This window comes from Lissotriton vulgaris, chromosome 4_1 (genome assembly GCF_964263255.1).
Source record: "Lissotriton vulgaris chromosome 4_1, aLisVul1.2, whole genome shotgun sequence".
NCBI classification, from domain to species: domain Eukaryota; kingdom Metazoa; phylum Chordata; class Amphibia; order Caudata; family Salamandridae; genus Lissotriton; species Lissotriton vulgaris.
In genome coordinates, this window is record NC_141691.1 from 662,500,054 (window position 1) to 662,519,357 (window position 19,304).

General features: G+C 44.3%; 1 protein-coding gene across 1 annotated transcript in view; it reads left to right on the plus strand.

Moving 5' to 3' along the window:
* Positions 1-14,618, plus strand: part of CCR9 (C-C motif chemokine receptor 9) — a 108,403-nt gene extending 93,785 nt beyond the window's left edge. The window contains exon 3 of the mRNA XM_086966840.1: positions 12,773-14,618. Coding sequence (XP_086822966.1) covers positions 12,773-13,861 — 1,089 coding nt within the window. The 3' untranslated portion in view covers positions 13,862-14,618. The remainder of the gene's footprint in view (positions 1-12,772) is intronic.
* The last annotated feature ends 4,686 nt before the right edge of the window (positions 14,619-19,304 follow it).

The following is a 19,304-nucleotide window of genomic DNA, read 5'->3' on the forward strand; positions in this document are numbered from 1 at the left end:
ATGATGTTGCTCCATCTATAATAAAAATCTAGACCACATATAGGGTACACATGACAACTGACTTGCCTCTCAGGTCACTAATAGCACTGTCATTGCGGTAGAGACGGGTGAGGCAACAAATTAACAGGGCGAGCCACAGCCGAGCCAAGAGTCTGGTTTGGTTCTCAGAGCCAGAGTACGAGCGGAGGCCTGAAAATGTTTCCATGTATATCATGCAATAAACCTCACATAAAATATGAATAAGTCTCCTAAAATTAATTTTTTTTATTACTTTAACATGTGGAAGCTTTGAAATTAACACGTTACATGGTTTCACTGTCCTGAGAGATAGTTATAAAAAGTGGTAGTTTTTTTTTTTTAAACAGATTTTATTGTCAGACTGCACATATTATGCAGGGTCCTGTATTCCAGGGACAACTGCAGGTGAAAAAGCATTACATCATCTGAAAGGCAATCGACTTTTTTACTTGGCAAATACAAACATGCTAAAGGAGAGCCACACATAACGGAAACCCCACCCCTCTCCCCCTCCCCGCAACCCCTGCCCCCACAACTCCCTCCCCCCAGAGTCGCACAAGCCCACCAGGTTCTACCCATACACAGCGATGGAGACACATGAAACACATAGTCACAGTATATGCACACCCGACTCCCAGGCCCCTATGCCCCTCTCCCCAGTACCACCCGCACCCATCATCCCTCCCCAGGAAGATCTACCTGCTCCACGGGGGGTTCAAGCCACAGGCCTCTATTATCCGCCCAGCGCTTCCAGATTTTATAATATTTTTGCGGGCACCTCCTAGGCACGAAGATCGGCGGCTCCAACCCCATACAAAAATCTAACCCCTTCTTCCAAACGGCCACCGACGGGGCCTGTGAATCTTTCCACCCTTTAGCAATGTCTCTTTTGGCCAATGTAAGGGCAAGTAGCATCAGGTGTCTTTTGTAGAGGTTGCCCCCCACCCCCTCCATGACATGCAGCTGTGCAAACTGTGGTGTACCGGGGAGCACCCATCCCAATACCTCAGACAAGCAGGCCAGGACCCCCTCCAGAACCGATTTAGGGATTCGCAGCTCCACACTGTATGTATAAACGTCCTGTCCTCCCTGTTACAGCAGAGGCAGTCCGGTGAGGCAATCAATCCCGCCCGCCAAAGCCAAACCCTGGTAAAGTATACTCTATGTAAGTATTTAAATTGGATAAGATGGAGACGCATTGCTATTACTGCGCCCCTGGGGGCGGCCAGAGCTTATCTCCAATCCTCCTCCTCCAGCTCGCCTACATCTTCCTCCCATAGCTCCCGGAGCCTCTGTAGTGTAGGGGAACAGTGGGTGACCAGTGCCTGATAGATGTGGGATATTTTCTTTGTCTCTAAATCCCCCATTAATACTTTCGCTTACAACGGACTAAACTCGTGGAGGGCCTCCAACCCCTCCAGGCTGGGGGACAGTGCATAGAGAAACTGGAGGTATCTAAAGAACTGGGAACGAGGCATATCAAATTCTTCCCGAAGTTCCTGGAAGGACTTAAGAGTCGTACCCCTCAGTACATCTCCCAAGGTCGCGATACCTATATTGTCCCATCCCCTGAAGCCTTGCAACGCCGCCAGGCTGGGCAACTGCCCATTGTTCCACAAGAGGGCTTCACCAGTCAGGGTATTCCACCACCCCATCCGGCACAAATCCTGCCGCCAGATGCTAAACACCAGCTGAGTGGCGCTGGCAACGCACTCCGTACCGACGCCGTGTAGAGAATGGTGTGAAGTGTATGGGAACCCATAAGATAGTGTTCCATGGCGTATGCCGGATCCCCCCTGTCACCATACCACCACTCGTTCAGGAACAAAAAGTGGGAGGCCTGGTAGTAGGAAAGGATGTCCGAGGTCGCTAACCCTCCACAATGCGTGGAGAGGAAGCACGTGCCTAGAGCATCACGCACCGCCCCACCTCCCCACACAAATTGCCCTAAGGCGGAATTCACCTGCCGGAACCATCCCGGCGGTATTGGATACGGGTGATTCTGCAGCTGATATAACAGATGGGGGAGTGCCACCATTTTAAAAGTCGCCGAACGTCCAAAAATAGTAAGCGGCATACGTGACCAGGTTTTGAGATCTGCCCGAACCCGCTCCCACACCAGTGCCAGGTTTTGCTCCCATGATACGGCCGGGACCTCCGACAGAAAGACCCCCAGATACTTGAGACCCCCCACCGCTACCTGTAATTAGGTTGCCCAATCACCCACCGTGTCCGCTCCCCCAGCACCCATAGCGTGGACTTGCGAGGATTCACGTAGAGCCCCGATGACTCGCTGAAGATCTGCATTATTCGTAGGAGACGTGGTCCGACCTGTCGAGATCTGTAAGGAAAAAGAGGACATCGTCTGCATACAGTGCAATCCTATCGGGCAGCCCCTGCGCCCACTCAAATCCACTCAACTGCGCATCCATGCGCATCCACGCCGCTAACGGCTCCATAGCCAAGGCGAATAAATAGGGCGAGAGGGGCAACCCTGCCGGGTGCCACGCTGAATTGGAAAGGAGGATGAAATCGCTCCCGCCACCCGAACCGAAGCCGTAAGATCAGTGTAGAGAAGACGCAGATAGGACAAGAAGCGAGGCCCAAGATTGAGCCACTGCAGCAGCGCGAACAGATAAACCCAGCTCAGCGAGTCAAATGCCCTGTCTATGTCAGCGAGAAGAAGCGCGGCCCGACTCCCTGTGCATCGGATCGCCTCTACTACCGCCACATGCGCCCGTCGAATATTGTGCCTAGTCGCCCTTTGGGGCATGAAGCAGGCCTGATCCTGGTGTACAAGCTTTGCCATATGAGGGAGAAGCCAATTGGCAAGCGCCTTGGCCAAGACTTTGGCTTCAACATTCAAGAGGGAGATCGGGCGATAAGAGGCATGATGTTCCGGGGGTCGACCCGGCTTGTGAAAAACCACTACCTGTGCATGCTTCCAGTCCGGGGGGGAGTCTGCCCTGCTCCCTGGCCTCCTCCAATGCCGCCCGATAATGAGAGGCTAGTTGCAAATGATATGGTATTCATCATCGTATAAATGAGTGTCCTACTCTTCAGATCACTTTCTGTTGCAATCTCCCACTCTGTTAGTTGATTATTCCCTTTTCTCTTCACATCTCCTGCTGAAGTCTCCGTCTGCATGTCTCGCACTTTATCTCCAGCCCTTTCTTTTCACCCACTCCTTCTGCATATACTTTATTTCGTCACCGCCAGGTCCCAATCCCTTATGCCACACACACACACATACACAGAAACACTGCATTTGCTTTTTCTTTGGTACTATGAATGTTTTTAGAGCAGTACTTTTGTACCACCTTCAAGCACTTGCACCTAATATGGTAATTACGATTGACAAATAAATCAGTAGTGCTCTGTGTGCTCGCAGAGAGGCCAATAATTGGATGAGTGTAACATGACCCACTGACAGGCACTGTGAGAAACACGCACTGCCTTCAGGCCTCTCTCCGGAGCTGCGCTTCGTGCCCTGTTCTGAACACCCTCTGACAACTTGAACTCACTCAGACATGACTCGATTGTCAGATTGCGCTGTGAAAAGTCAGAGCATAGATTGCCGGAAAAAGGAAACTACAGACGCGCACACGAAAAAAGCAATAGAGAGTTGCATAACTAAAACATGATAAACATACCAGAGTCTGCATCCCTGACCTCAACCACTTAGGGTTCTTGCATTTTTGAACAAGAGATCAGTGTTTTGTAAAGTTGTAAACGGAGAGGATGTGGCTAAGAGCTGCTGTCTTCAGAGCTGGGGATCCAGGTTCGAGTCTCGGCTTCAGCTCAACATCCTGTGATTCTGGACAAATCTCTTATAGCCAGATTCATCAAACCGAAATCGGCTCGCAAAGGGCCAGATTCTGAGAATCTGGCCCTTTGCGAGCGCTATTTTTGCATTTGGGATTCATCATCCCAAATGCAAAAATCGCAATTCTAGAAATCGCTAAATTGCGATTAATTGCATTTAAGGAATCTCAATTTGAGATTCCTTAAATGCAATTCATGAACCATTTTAAAATTGCAAAATCCCAATCTGGGGCCGCTATTTACCGCAAAGTCTAGCTACGTGGTAAATAGCAAAAACTTAGAAAAATGCACTTTAGTGCATTTTTCTAAGTTGTATGTTACAAACACGCATGTCCTTTGGTCATGTGTGTGCGCAACAGCAGTGTACATTACCATTTCAGGGGTGCTACAGGGTGTCCTTTGGACACCCTGGCACTCTTGAAATTGCTTCCTTATTTGCCATTCGCTAATTGCGAATAGCAAATAAGGAATGACTCCCCATTCATTCCTATGGGCCTTTATGCCCATAGGAATGAATGGGAAAGCCATTCCTTATTTGCGATTAGCAATAAGCGAATCGCAAATAAGGAAGCAGTAGAAATCGCATAAAATATTGCGATTTCTACATGCATCCTGTTTTGCGAGTCTTTAATAGCGAATCCTTAAAATTCGCTATTAAGGACTCGCAAACATGACCATGATGAATCTGGGGGTTAATCTCCTCTTGCCTACGAACAGGGCCTGGATACCCTCACAGGTGATAAGTCGCGCTTTACAAATCCAAGTATAAATAAAGCTGCTAAGGATGTATAAATAGCACCCAGTTGCTGCTTTTACTGCCAGGACCATTCAGCGCTCTTGTGCTTTAAATACAGCTGCAATAGTGCACAAATTAAATAAAGATAAAATAACGCTTGATTAGGGGAAAAATCAAGGGCCAGATGTACGAAACATTTTACCGGTTGCAAATGGCCCGATGCAAAATGTGACTTGGTAAAGAATCGCATTTTACTTTAGCGTTTCCATATTAGGAAGGGACGTGTTTAAGGCGTCCATCCTAAGACTGAATAGCACTGGTGTGTATGAATGTTTTTCTCGCAAAACATTTGCAGGCCTTTTCCCTTTTGTGAATGTGGGTGACAAACATTTTTTAAGAGCACGCAGTGGTCCCACAGACCACTGCCTACTCTTGAAAAATCAAAAGGTAGGTTTTCATTTCAATTTTTGAACTGCATCCCGTTTTCCTTTGACCCCTTCCATGCTCATGACGGAACGGTTCCGTCATGAGCGTCGGTTGAGCTGTGCTCATGACGGAACCGTTCCGTCATGAGCCGATAGGCTCATTAGAACCTTCAGCACAGCGCGAAAATTCGCGCCGCGCTGAAGGGGTTCAGGAAAATGGACTGCATTACAAAAATAAATATGGTTTTATTTAAAAAGAAATCAGAGACATGGTGGTCTGCTGACCCCAGCAGGCCACCATCCCTGTGATTTTAGCCATTCACAATTGGTTACAAATTGCCACCTGCCTCATATATATTGATGAGGGGGGTCCATTTGTGACACATTACCAATTGCTAACAGTGTCAAACACAGTGTTCTACATTGCAGTTTGTGATTTCCCAATAGCGAATCACTAAAATTCGCTGTTAGGAAATTGAAAACGTGATTTTGTACATCTGTCCCCAAGTCTCCCTTCGAAGGGAGGGCGGAAAAACATTGAACGGTGTGGTCCCAGCCCTCTTCCTTGCGCTCCTTTATCAGTCTGGTCAACCAAGGAAGAACAAGAATGCAGGGCACAGTCTGGCCAGGCCACCTGGATTGGCATGTAATGGACCAGCCCAGAATGGGGAAGGGGAAAAGCCCCACCTGGCCAAAGCTTTGGTTCACTGGCGTGATTGCTCAGCCTTCCCCACTCTACTTGTGCTCAGTGTGCCCCCAGGTAGAGGAGGGAAAGGACACAAACCACAAGCAGATAATTTTTCCTGGAGGGTGACCTGTGATCCCCCACCTCCTTCCCTTTCCCTAAACCAGCCCTGTATTACAATGGGCCTTTAGTGAAGGCACAAACTTAAAAAACTGCACAATAATCGGCAACCACTCAGCACACAAATCCACCTCGCCCTTGGCCCACATGCAACCGGCCATGTGTACTGGTATTCTGAACTCACATATTTCAAGGTAATGCAGATAAAGGAGGATGGGGAAATAAAATATTTGCCCAAAGTCACGCAATTTGGTTAAGTGAGGAAGCCGGGATTAATCCCATGTTTTCTCGTTTCACTTCGTACAGATCCTCCTTTTTCTCAAATGCTAACGGTTTGCTTTTTAGTCTTTGAGCATCAGGGCAGAGCAAACGAGGAAGCCAGAAGCCAGATGAAAGCTCTGCTCGTTTTGAGCTTGAAGTTCCAAAAGGACAAAGGGCTGAGTCAGACCCAGCCATCTGGCTCGAGGTTTTAGTTACTCTCCCACCTCCACATTGCAAGAGCAGGAATGTTGAAAAACTCTCACTTGTTATAAATACTTCTCAAAGCAGAGTTATAATTTGAAGTACTAAGGTGAAATGCTTCTGTGTGTTAAAGAAATACACTTCTTTGAATTTTGCAAAAACTTTATCATATTTTTACATGATGGATTTTGCATTATTTACATGCCAAATAATTTCAAGGTTCAGCTCGTCCATAAGCTCTTATGCCCACATGCATCATTGAGAATTGCATTCGCAAACGGTGCAAATCGCAATTTACGGCCGTTTGCGAATGCAATTCTCAAATTTGGGATGCATCATGCTTTTCGCAATTTTTAGGAATCGCAACCATGTTGCGAATTCTAAAATTGCGATTGCATTTAAGAAATCGCAAAATTGAGATTTCTTAAATGCAATGCATGAACATTTTTAATTTGCGAATTTGCAAATAGGAAGGGGCAAATTAGTATGAAGTTGACCTTAATGCTAATTTGCGAAAACTTCCAAAAATGCACAAAAATGCATTTTTGAAACATTCATGTTACACACACACATGTCCTTGGGACATGTGTGTGTGAAGCTTGCACTTAAAGTTACATTTCAGGGGTGCAGGGGGGGTCCTTTGGACCCCCCTCTGCACCCTTTAAAATGCATTCACAAATTGCGATTCGCAAAATGCTAATCGCAATTTGTGAATGCCTTCCCATTCATTCCTATGGGCCTCTTGGCCTATAGGAATCAATAGGAAGGGATTCCTTAATTGCGATTCGTAAATTGTAAATCGCAATGAAGGAATTTTTAGAAATCGCAAATAAAAATGCGATTTTTTGATGCATAGCAATTTGCGATTTCTTAATTGCGATTCCTTAATTTTCGCAATTAAGAAATCGCAAATGCTAAGTTTGATGCATGTGGCCGTTAGAGTCGAGCCAGCCCCTTGGCTCTGCTCTGGGCCTGCTCTCTCACCCTCCTCCACCCTGGCTCAGTGCAATTAGAAATTATGAATTGGTAGCAAGGCTGCATCGGGTAAAGATAAAAAAAAGCCCTTTTAATTACACCCGTACATGGATGCCAGTGGCTTTGTCTGGAGGCGATTGTGGTGGTGGTTGAATAGGGTGGCGTTTCTCGGGTAGGAACCAGGACACCCTGAGGCCCAGGAAGAGGCATGGTAGCCATTCTACCCTGGTCCATCATGAACCCATGCATGCAGGGAGGCATCTAAGACAGTCCTTGGACATTCCCTCTCTCGTGGTGGGTGGGTTTCTGTAATCCCATGGAGGATTGAGAAGCAAAAGAGAGGGACAAGAACGGGGCCCGTCACACTTTAGTGAACTTTGGGCTTCATTTAGAGGTTGGAGGTTGTGGGACAGCTGACAAAATGTCTCTCTACCTTTGGAAAAAAATGTTCTGCTGCAGCCGCCAGTGGAAATTGAGTCAGAGGAGCTGTACTATTCAGGACCACCTCTCTCACCTCTCTCATGCTATGCATGACAGTACAGGGGTGTAGCTTCGTCAGTAAGATTGGGAGGGGGTGAGCTTCAGATATCCCAACAATTGAGCTGGCGTGTCATTGGTACAGAACATTATCTGAGAAGCAGGACATGAAGGGGGGTTTAAGGGGCAGTGCAAAGGGAGAGCAGTGAGAATTGTTAGCAGCATCTAAAACTAAATATTTTGTAAAATAACGAGCATGTTTTAAAGAAATTCAAAACAGAGAGGAGAGTGTGTGTGCATGTAAAAATCCTAGGTGAAATTCGACAGACATCTCACCATGCCAAACAGAAAGCTTCTGGACCCAACTATTTACTTCAGAATATATTTAAAAGGGGTTGCTGGGCAGGAAAACTCACCAAACTGGCGCCACTGTGGGATGCAAAATCACTGGGTAACCTCAGATTATACAAAGGATTCACGCAGTGGGACCGCATAGGAATCTCCACGATAGGGGACCTGTGGGAGAAAGGTACAGTGATTGCGTTTTCGCAACTCCAACAACAATACGGTTTAGGCCCCAACGAGACGTTCAGGTACGTGCAGATACGTCACGCACTACTCCAAGCAATTCCACCAGACACTGACCTACCAGAATCTTCACCACTAGAGGATAGACTGCTGACGGACTTTATGCCGCAGCGTGCAACCTCTCTCACATATAAAAAGTTAGTCAACAACCAGGCAGACCCCACATTACAACTTAAAGAGAAATGGGTGGGGGAAAAAGGAGAGGTAGATGAATCGGAATGGAATGAAGCGCTTGCCTCACCGAGAGAAGTAGGTATATCGGCGAAATTCAGATTAGTGCAACTCAAAATTCTGCACCGAGTTTACTACACTAGAACGCTACTCCACAGGATACAAAGGGCACCACACCCATTCTGCCTTAGGGGATGCGGGGAAGAAGGGAATCTGTTCCACACCCTATGGGAATGCCCGCAGATACAAGAATTCTGGAAGCAAATTATGCGCACTGTCTCCCAAGCCCTTAAGATATCTATCCTGCCTGAACCTCGAAAGTGTCTGTTGAACATTTCGGACCCCAATGATCTGGACAGGTATGGACTGTTGTGGGCCACACTAGCCATTACAGTAGCCAAGAGGGACATTGCACAAAAATGGGGTGTTCCAGAGCTACCTACAGCGGCTCGATGGGCCAGAAATATGGACTTGTTGATGATGACGGAAAGGGCGGTGTATGTGCTTAGGGCTAGGCCCCGGAAATGGAACAAAATCTGGGATCCTTGGAATACTTATAGAGGGGAAATCTGTGAACCTTTGCCAGACAACGAAGATCTAGACTCTGAGGGGAGGATGAGTAGGGGGGTGGGTGTTTGGTTCTCTCATGCACCGGGCTGTCGCACGACGGTGGCTTAAGCATAAACCAAATTGTGATTAAAGAGGATGGCTAATGGGTGTTGAAATGTATAGAAGACATACTGTACGTGATGACAAATAGTTGGGTTTTCTTTTCTTTTATTGTCATTTAATAATTTTCTTACACATTATTGAACATGATTTGAGGGCTAGAGGGGTGTACCGTATATAATAAGGGACAGATAAGTTATGATCCAACTACTGTGCTAAAGACAATTGATGTTACACATCAGTATAACTGTTGGGACTACATTTAACAGATGCTAAAGTACGCACTACCATACTGTACTTCCGGATTATTACTGCACAGAACAAAGATGAATCCTATTTGCAATATTGTGTATGTCACTAATGCCTTCATGTCAATAAAGATTTTAAAAAAAAAAGGGGTTTGTAACACCCCAACTGCCCCCCCACCCCCCCCAAAGCTACACTCCTGTACCAGTTTCTATTCCTGCCTGGGGCCATTGTTACAATTCAGGGCAGGAATAAATTATAATCATTCCCAGTGTGCTGAGATAAAACTGTCAGTGAGTGAGGCACATTAGTGTTTTTTCCCCAAAGTAATTGCTCTGATGCATAGTTTTGGCCTCAAGAAAACGGAATATAGTGTCTCAGAACCAATAGACCGGAAAGCAGCCTATGAAATAGCCAGTGTCTGATATTATTTAAGTGTTCCTTCCACAGGAGGAGTGAAGGTGAATTATGAGATACTCACTAAGGGCTTGATTACAAGGCTGGTGCTCCACGGGTCATTAGACTCATGGGGTGCGTCAGTGGTAGTCTCCCGATTACCCTATTACTATTATGACGGTCAGACTGGCCATTTCCCAACAGCAGCTGTCAGGGAACCGCCAGTCCCTAGCGGTGGTGCTGCTGTGTAGAGGCAGTATTATGCTTGGCAGGACCTCCGCGGTGCCGTCAAGCTTCCTCTCTGCCACAGTTTTCATGGCAGTGGAACCTCCATGAAAACCATGGCAGAGAGGAAACAAAGGGGGCCCTACAGGGCTCCCTGATGTTATGTTATAGACATTTATAAAGTGCGAGCGGTTACTCGAGGGTGTCCTGGCACTAGCTGCTCTCATCTAGGCATTGAAGTGGGGGGCACCTTTACAAGTTAAAGAGCCATGTTTCAGTTCTTTCCTGAATGTTAAGATATTGGTGGTGTTCCTCAGAAAGAAAGGGAGATCATTCCAGGCCTTGGCAGAACCGGCAATAAAGCTTCTCCCTTCCCATGAAACCTTTTTTATAGGTGGTACTGATACCAACTTTGCTCCCACGGAGCGAAGAGTTCTATTGGGCTGGTACCACTGCAATTTCCGTTTAAGGTAATCTGGCCTGTGCCCTGCAGTCCCTTGTGTTCTGTGCACAGAGCTTTAAAACGTAACCTTTTCCTGACAGATAGCCAATGGAATTTTTTGATTTCATTTAAGGTTGGTGTAAATTTGAGTGTACCAGTGAGCAATCTCACTGCCACATTTTGCAACAATTGGAGCTTGTTTAGGAAACGTTCTTGAATGTTTAGGTAGAAACCATTACAGTAATCTTGCCTAGACATGATAAGTGCCGTGACAACTGTCATTCGACTGTCCACCAGCAAAAAATGTAGTATTTTCTTAATCATTTTGAGGGTGTAGAAGGTACTTTCCTTGTGGGTGTAGGAAGAGTGCCAATGTATCTGGCCACCTATTGGGGGTCCAGAAATCGGCATAATTTTCGAATTAGATAACCTTGGTCTCACCCGGATTGAGTTTTGGGTAATTTTGTGCCATCCACCTCCCAACTACCTCCATACAGTCGTGGAACCAAAATGTCTATTCCTGCTACCTGTGCTGGTCGCAGAGCCACCACAATTTGTGTGTCGTCTGCGTAGGAGGTAAGGTTAAAACCAAAGGTGCTAATTAAGGAAACCAAGGATGAGACATAAACGTTAAAAAGTGTCGGACTAAGAGAGGATCCCTGCGGTACTCCGCAAGGCAGGGAAAAGGTTTAAGAATGGAATTCGTCCAGTGCCACAATTTTAGATCTACCAGTTAGGAAGAACTTCAGCAACTTCCATGCCTTATCATGGACCCCACATGCTGATAGCCGGTCCATCAGTATGTCATGATGGACCGTATCAAAGGCCGCTGATAGGTCTAACATAATCAGGGCGTCCTTACCTCCCCTATCCAAAACTTTTCTGATCTCTTCAGTGGATTTAATGAGGGCAGACTCTGTGCTATGTCCTTCTCTGAACCCATTTTGAGTAGGATCCAAGACTTGGGTTTCACCTAGAAAAGCACTGAGTTGCACATTCATTGATTTCTTGACCAGGTTAGCAGGTAACGGGAGGCGTGAGATTGGACAAAAGTTATTGGGATCTTTGGAATCGAGGTTGGGTATTTTTTAGCAGGGGCAGCATTTAGGCAACCTTCCAAAGTTTAGGGAATACCCTACGTTGAACATTGTATTAAATAGGGAGGTAAGTACAGGGGCAAAAGGTCCTGGGACACCTTTGATCACCGAGACTGGGCAGGGATCATAGGGGGAGCCTGATCTTGCTGCCAATTGGAGCTTCTCTGTATCTATTACAGATAATGACTCAAAAGTTTCAAAGACAGTGGAGGGGTCTGCAGCTGAGCTCCTTCCGTCCAACTGTGTTACAGCCCCTATAATGCTTGGGTGGTGAAAGTCTGAAAAAATTACCTCCACCTTATTTAGAAGGAACCTGGCAATGTCCTCACATAGTTCCTGGCTTGTCTGGATTTTTGCTGGATGGGGTGAGGCCAGATTCAAGACTGTTTTAAAAAGTTCTTTGACCGAGTTTTGTGCAACACTAATTCGGTTTGTAAGGAACTCTTTTTTTGCATTAAATATAATTTGTTCATAAATAGCAAGACTTTGTTTATAGCACTTTTTCTCAGCTTGCTTATATTCTCTCCTCCAATTCCGCTCAAGGGATTAGAAGGTAAGTTTCTATTTCCTTAGATTCTCTGTATACCAAGGGGCCGTTGGTTTAGATCTTTGGGGCACAGAACTTTTTCTGGGGCTAGTTCATTACAGGCAGTTTCTATCCACTTGGTGTAATACATAGTGGCCTCCTCAATTCCTGTGGGTAGCTGCCCTGCAGTTGATGTAAGTGCATCTTCTGGAGCCGTGCCCTCAGTTTTATTCCAAGCCCTGCTTTTAATTTAACTCTTCGGCCCCTCCCTGACCATACAATGTGCCGAGAGGGCCAACTCAAATTGATGCCTCACGCCTTGTGGATGCACACAGGGTCTACTCAGACTGATTTTTCTCCTAAAATTTCAGGTTAGTAATTAATATATGTTTTCTTTGTATGCACTTTATATGGCCCAAGCATTATTTATTTACATAGCTATATTTCTGTTTGAGTTTCTGCATTCTTGCGTCTCTGCGTCATCTCCACATTCTTCCTGATAGTAAGTGTTCATCTAGCCAAAGGATGCTTTAATTTACGGCTGAAGGGATAACCTGATAAGGCGGTTTTGGGAATTTAATATTGGCTTTTGAAAAATATCTTTAGGCACTGCTCCTTCTTCATGCAAAATGAAATTCGAAGTTTGCCTTTATCCAAACATGCAACTAACCACACACGTTTCTTTACAGGAAGGTGGAGCTGGAAATGAGTGGTACTATTATGACAGCAACGAATATACATCGACAGAATATATACTGGGTAACCCTGGCTCATACTGTGAAAAGAGTCACGTCAGAGAGTTTGCAAAGTATTTCCTTCCACCAATCTACTGGTGTGTCTTCGTGCTGGGCACCACTGGGAACCTCCTGGTCATATTCATATATGTGCACTATGGAAGGATTAAGACCATGACCGACGCCTACCTTTTAAACCTAGCCATTGCTGACCTGCTCTTCCTCATTACACTTCCTTTCTGGGCAATCTCTGCTTCACATCAGTGGATTTTTTGGACTGCAATGTGCAAAATTGTGAACAGCATATATACAGTCAATGTGTACACCTGCATGTTATTTCTAGCCTGCATTAGTGTGGACAGGTACATGGCCATTGTCCAAGCCACCCGCGCCCACAAAAATAAACATAAACAGCTCCTTTGTAGCAAAGTTGTTTGCATAAGTGTCTGGCTGCTGGCGATGGCTTTGGGCCTTCCAGAGTTATTATACAGTGAAGAGGTACATGATGATGAAACAAAGGTGTGCACCATGGCTTACCCCTCTAGCTTCAGCATGCACCTCAAAATCATTGTCCTTAGTTTAAAGCTTACTGTGGGCTTCTGTGTCCCTTTCCTGGTCATGGCCTTCTGCTACACTTTGATCATCAAAACTCTACTTCAAGCTAGAAGTTTCCAGAAGCACAAGGCTCTGAAAGTCATCTTCACCGTCATAACAGTCTTTGTGCTTTCACAGGTCCCATATAATAGCATCCTAGTGATGCGAACCTTGGCGGCCGCCAACGTCACGTTCCAGGACTGTGAAACTACTGTCAACCTGGACATTGCCACCCAGATAACACAAAGTCTTGCCTTCTTGCACAGCAGTCTAAATCCACTCCTCTATGTGTTTATTGGTGTGCGTTTTAGACATGACCTCCTGAAGATCCTGAAGGAGTTTGGGTGTATCCGTCGTAGCCAATGGGCGAGGTACGTGGGATCTGCGTGGAGCTCAAAGCGCACTTCTGAAATAATTGAAACAAAATCCATAGGAACGTTATCCCTGTAATTGAACCACGCTATGCATGGAGTGGCGGATGGCAGGGCCTGGAGATAGAGGTGTTTGGGATCATAACTTATCCCAAGACTTAAGAGTGAACTTAAGAGTGAACTTAAGAGTGAACAATTATATAGATGTTACAATTTAGATTTGAAATGCTGTCCTACTTAATAATATTCCCAGAGGATGGATTTCCACAGGAAAAAAGTCAACCATGTCCAGATAATAGCTTTTCTATTCAGTAAGTTTTTGTGTGCATTTTATGAACATCCTTCACAGGAAGAGATATACTAGAGAATGTTTACTGGCAATTAATGTTTGCAAATTTAGACCAGCTTTTCAGAATCTTTTAATTTTGAGCTCCCAATCAATCAGCTTTGGAAAAACAAGATTCATTAGAGTAACACTTAAAGTAAGAGGTAGTGTAGGTTAAAGTACTAAGTCGCTGCCTTGATTATGTTTTTATTCGTAAATTCAGTTGTTCTATTTTTTAGGGATCGCCATAAAAGTATGTTATTCTAGTGGTTTTGGGATATTTGTATATATTGAGCGTGCATGTATTTTGTACACATTTGAAAAATGATGTGGTGATGTTTTAAGTTTTTATGGTCTTTGTATCGAAATAAACTAATTTGGTGACAGACAGAGATGCCTCAGCACCTAATGTTCATGAACTACTGCTCCCATAATGCACCCAATATTCTTAATTCTTCAAGTATTTCAAGAAACTTGGTCATCAAGGGTGCTTGCCATGGTGCTGGCCCTAAACACATTTATGTATATTACATTCATGCTGGCAAAAAAAGAAAAAGAAAAACAAATAAGCAGAAAGGAGGGAGCAATGTCAGGGGTGTACAAGAGGGCCCGTTCCAGTCTAGAAATTCAGTGCTAGCATGAGGCCAGTTTAGAAAGAAAGGAGTGAATCAGTGTCTCACTAAAAGCACCGAATTGGAGCAATCCCATTCAGGACGAATGCCCTCACCCACCATAGGTGGCATGCTTTATCATATGGGCTTCTCCTCCCAGTGGGAAAACCTAGTACCACTGAGGGCTACAACTCCCTCACTGTGAGGCAGGAGCTCTGGGGTGTTTTTTGAGATTATCCTATATTGTTGAGGATGCTAAAATTCCATATGTAAGTTACAGGTGTGATGAGGACGCAGAGCAACAGCTGTGAACAAACATTGGAATGTTGGTGCCCCGGACTTCTACCGGCCATTGGAAGCCGAAGCACCCTATTCTTTTCAAAGGAGCTCTGAACATTCTAATGTTCTAATATAAGATGAAGTAAAGTCTTTGCCTGTGAAGAGACTTTGTCCTAACGGAAGCCATAATAAAGACGAGAAGACAAGTGGCTGGTTTAGGGGAGCATTTATAAAAAGTAGAATAGTTAGAGGAATTACAGACCCACCAGGAACCTCCATTACCATAAGCTCATCCCTGGTCATTGTGGTTAATGTCACCCAAGGAACCCCCAATATAATTTCAATACATCTTTTGCCTTATTTTTCATTGTAAGTGTGATCCTCTTGCTGTTATTTTTGTCCTAGGTTTTTGCTTTTAGCAGTTTGATGTTTGTCTGTATTTTAAACCTGGAATTCTAGTTTGGCTCTTTTCTTCTTCCTAATTTCAGGAGTAGTTTTGTGACTTGTCAATTTTTCCTCTCTGTGCGTATTTTCTTCTACCTGGGACCCTTTAAAAGAGACACCTAACACCTTTCACGAATACTGTTGCATGCAGGGTTGCACTGTGGCTATGAGGAAAGGGACTCAACATAACCTTCCAGCAACCAGTCGTTGACAATTGCTGTCATTCACCTGAAAAGGGCAGCTTCATAAAACAGTAAATCCCAAAATACATGCACAGGTTTTTCAATTTGGTCAAAATCCCAAAATATCCAAATCGGAGATGTCAGGAGAGTACTTTCTACTGTGAATGTAAATTGCTCTATATGTCATTTTTGGGAAATTGGTCACTTCCTTTCCACTTTCATCTACAGTGTGCATCAATGGTCTACATTCTGCTATTATATTTTATATGCTCTAAGATTAAGTATGCCTACTTTGCAGCTCGCACCTCTTTCTACATCCATCCCCTGGCACAGATTTCCCAGAACACATTGGGACCACTAGGGACCACAAAATACACCATGAATGGATTTTATTAACATGTTACCCAGATATGATAATATCCTTTAGTCTTGCAGTCTGAGGAAACATTTAAGATAGTATTAACTCAGCCTGCCTCCTATTTCCCAAAACTCCTCCATGAGTGGGATAATGTTAGCAACTCCATTCTCTAGCCTGTTATAAGCAAACAGATATTACGCCCACATTGGAAGATCAGTTCGAAAGCTGTCAATATACAATACATTGGTGTTTATATAAAAAAGAAAAGCATTACTCTACAACGGTGGATAACTCAAATGAATGATTGAAAGCACTGTTTTTGCTTCTCTTGGAAAAAAGAACACAATAGATAAAATCCATGTGATTTAAAATGGCATGTAAATCATTTTTCGACTAAAGAAATTCTGGCTTATATATTTAGTTTTTTTGCTTTGTAACACATAATTTGGTATTTATAGAATCTTCATAGTCATGTGATAAATTATACCAGCTGAACCTGGGGCCAGATGTACTAGGCTTTTTTGTGTTCGCATTTTCCTAGGTGAGATGTAGTTTCTGTTGGCCCCCTGAGCAGTATTTGAACCCTTGTCTGGAAGGTGTCTGCAAGACCAAAGGTTAGCTCCTGCACCACTGAGCTTTGATAGAGCGTGGTCTAACCTGCTCATTTTACCTATACTGACCTGGGTCCATATAAAACATACACACTTTGAACAGGTAAACCTACTCTAAATCAGAATATTATTTTAACCATTTAGGACCTATACCATTGATCTTACCGATCCTTGTCACCTGTACCTAAAGTCCTAAGGGATCAAGGGAGTTAGAATATTAGGTAGTAAATAAACATTTGCACTCATTAAAATAACCACAGACTCGGGAAAGAATTGAACACTTTATCTAAGTAAATTCTTAAATGTCAGAGTCCATACTAAATTAGTCACAACTTGTTCAATTAGGAAGAATATAATCAAAGCAAGATGATATAAAAATATTATGAGACTTTCTTTAACCCCTCCCCTGCTGATTACGGAACCACTTCGTCATCAGCCGTGGTCAGGGCGGGCCGTGACGGAACCGCTCCGACATGAGCACAGCGCAACCGTGGCTGGTGATGGAGCGGTTCCGTTACCAGCATGCGCCCGCCGTGCGGCCCCCGCCCCCTTAGCACTGCGGCGGAATAGCCGCCGCAGTGAAGGGGATAAGCATTGAAACATAGGAAGGGTAAGGAAAGGGAAACAGTACAATAACATACCCACTAAACTTTATATTTACCTAGAATGGTGTGAAGACCAACCCTGGCCACGGGCTCGGATAAAGGGCAAGACCCCCGATAATTCAGGTGCCAACAGGATAGAACAGGTGCAGACCAGAATCAGGACAAGTACGGACCAAATTATTTCAGGACAGGACCACCGCAGGTCTGGACCGGCACCCACAGCTAAAGTGCAACGCCAGTGTTACACCCCTCTCTGCAGTTAACAGTCGGACCCCGATTTGGTTATCGAACTCCTTCCCCGAACCCCGACTGGGTTATTGAATCTTCTTCCCAGAACCCCGATTGGGTTATCGAATCTTCTGACAGAGTGCTCTGCCAGCACCTCTGCTCTCGATCGCCTATTGAGTGCGTTGGGTCAGTGACAGGTCAGCTATTCGGACAAGTCGGACAAACTAACTAGCTAAGCCTACCTTGGTTATACCCTTTTCCAGGGCAGTGTACCACCCCCAAATGTTGCAAATGTGTGTATTCCCTCAATTTGATTGGTCAAAAGACGAGGAGAGGTCATCACACCATAACAGTTATGAGGTCACTTGATTCAATAATGCAAATTATCTTCCCGCCCATAACTTTAATGTTCTCATGCATTTTATTCCACCCAATATTTAATGTTCTAATAGTAAATACAATGTTAAACAATTTATCAAAGTTTCTTCCTCTCAAGAGGTCGCGGGGTGAGTTTCCCAGGCGCATCTTCAGGCAAGACTGTCATTGGCATGGATTCAATGCCATGGCTTGTGGACTCTTGAGAACGCAGCACATGCGCAGTCGCGGGACCCAAGGTGGAGCAACATTGTACTTGGTTGGTCCAAACACAAGCTAATAGCAAAGTCAAAAAGAACAATTTTAGAACAAAGTATAAATTAATGCACTGTATACCACTTATCTCTACTCTATTCCCATTACTTTATTTTAACTACAGCATTTAATAAAAGCAGCAATGCAAGCGTTAGCACATGAAAACATTTGGCAGCCATCTTTAGTTCTAGTGCACAGAAGCAAAGTTTTCCCACCAAGCTAAGAATACGTCACATGAGTGTGACGGACGCATGCAGAGAAAAGTTCCTGCGTTGCGGCGGCTATTTTAAGACACTCGAGTTACGGTTAGTAATAAGCACATTGAAAAGCTTCCCCTAGATACTAGAAATGTTGTGTGGTGCATTGTTAGTAAGACAGAACATGTTGAGTAAAATATTATATATTATTTTGAGAGGGTTGAATCCAAGCAAGTCTCTTTACGAGTGAAACCTTGCTCCATTAATCCCCTCTTTGATGATATTTTATATCATCACCAATTACAGAAACGGATGCCAACTTTACAACATTTACTCATTTTTATTTCTTCATAACACTCTTTTAGGTTTTTCACCATTATTCATGTGTAAGTTTTTTATCCTTTTATACAAATGCCCATTTAATTCTTCAAGTTCAATTTCACTGAAGTTTATTTTCTTCCCTTTTAGAAAACCAACTACCTATTGAAGAGAGCCCACTAATTAGTCTCTTCCATGCACTGTCAACCTCCAGTGGTTTCAATTCTTCTCTCAAATGTGTAATATTTTGCACGTACTTCTTAATTTCTACGCTTTCGTCTGGAGAGTAAGTGCAATAATGTTGCGTTTTTAACATCCTACAGATTCTGCCCTCTTTTGCCAATAATATATCAAGAGCAAGTCGATTTTGTAAAACCATTGATCTTACCGCAACTAGTTCGGTATTGATTGTTAGAAATCCACTAGCAGTGTCAGTCGATAAGTGATCCACCACTGTTGACAATTTGCAAATTCTTTGAGTATTCAGAACTACTCCCACTGAAGGTATTATTGCACTAAATATGTCACCTACAATTTCAGCAAATTATGCTCTTTTACTACGAGTTAATCCATTAGTTTCTTCATTACTTCCAGTGAATTTCTCCACATGGTACACCTTTGGGAATACTATTCCAAAATGGCAACTCCCATACCAATGATCAGGCAATTTAAAATAGGTCTTGTTCCCACAAATGTAATAGATTCCAGGATAAACTGGTTCAGTTCCATCTTTG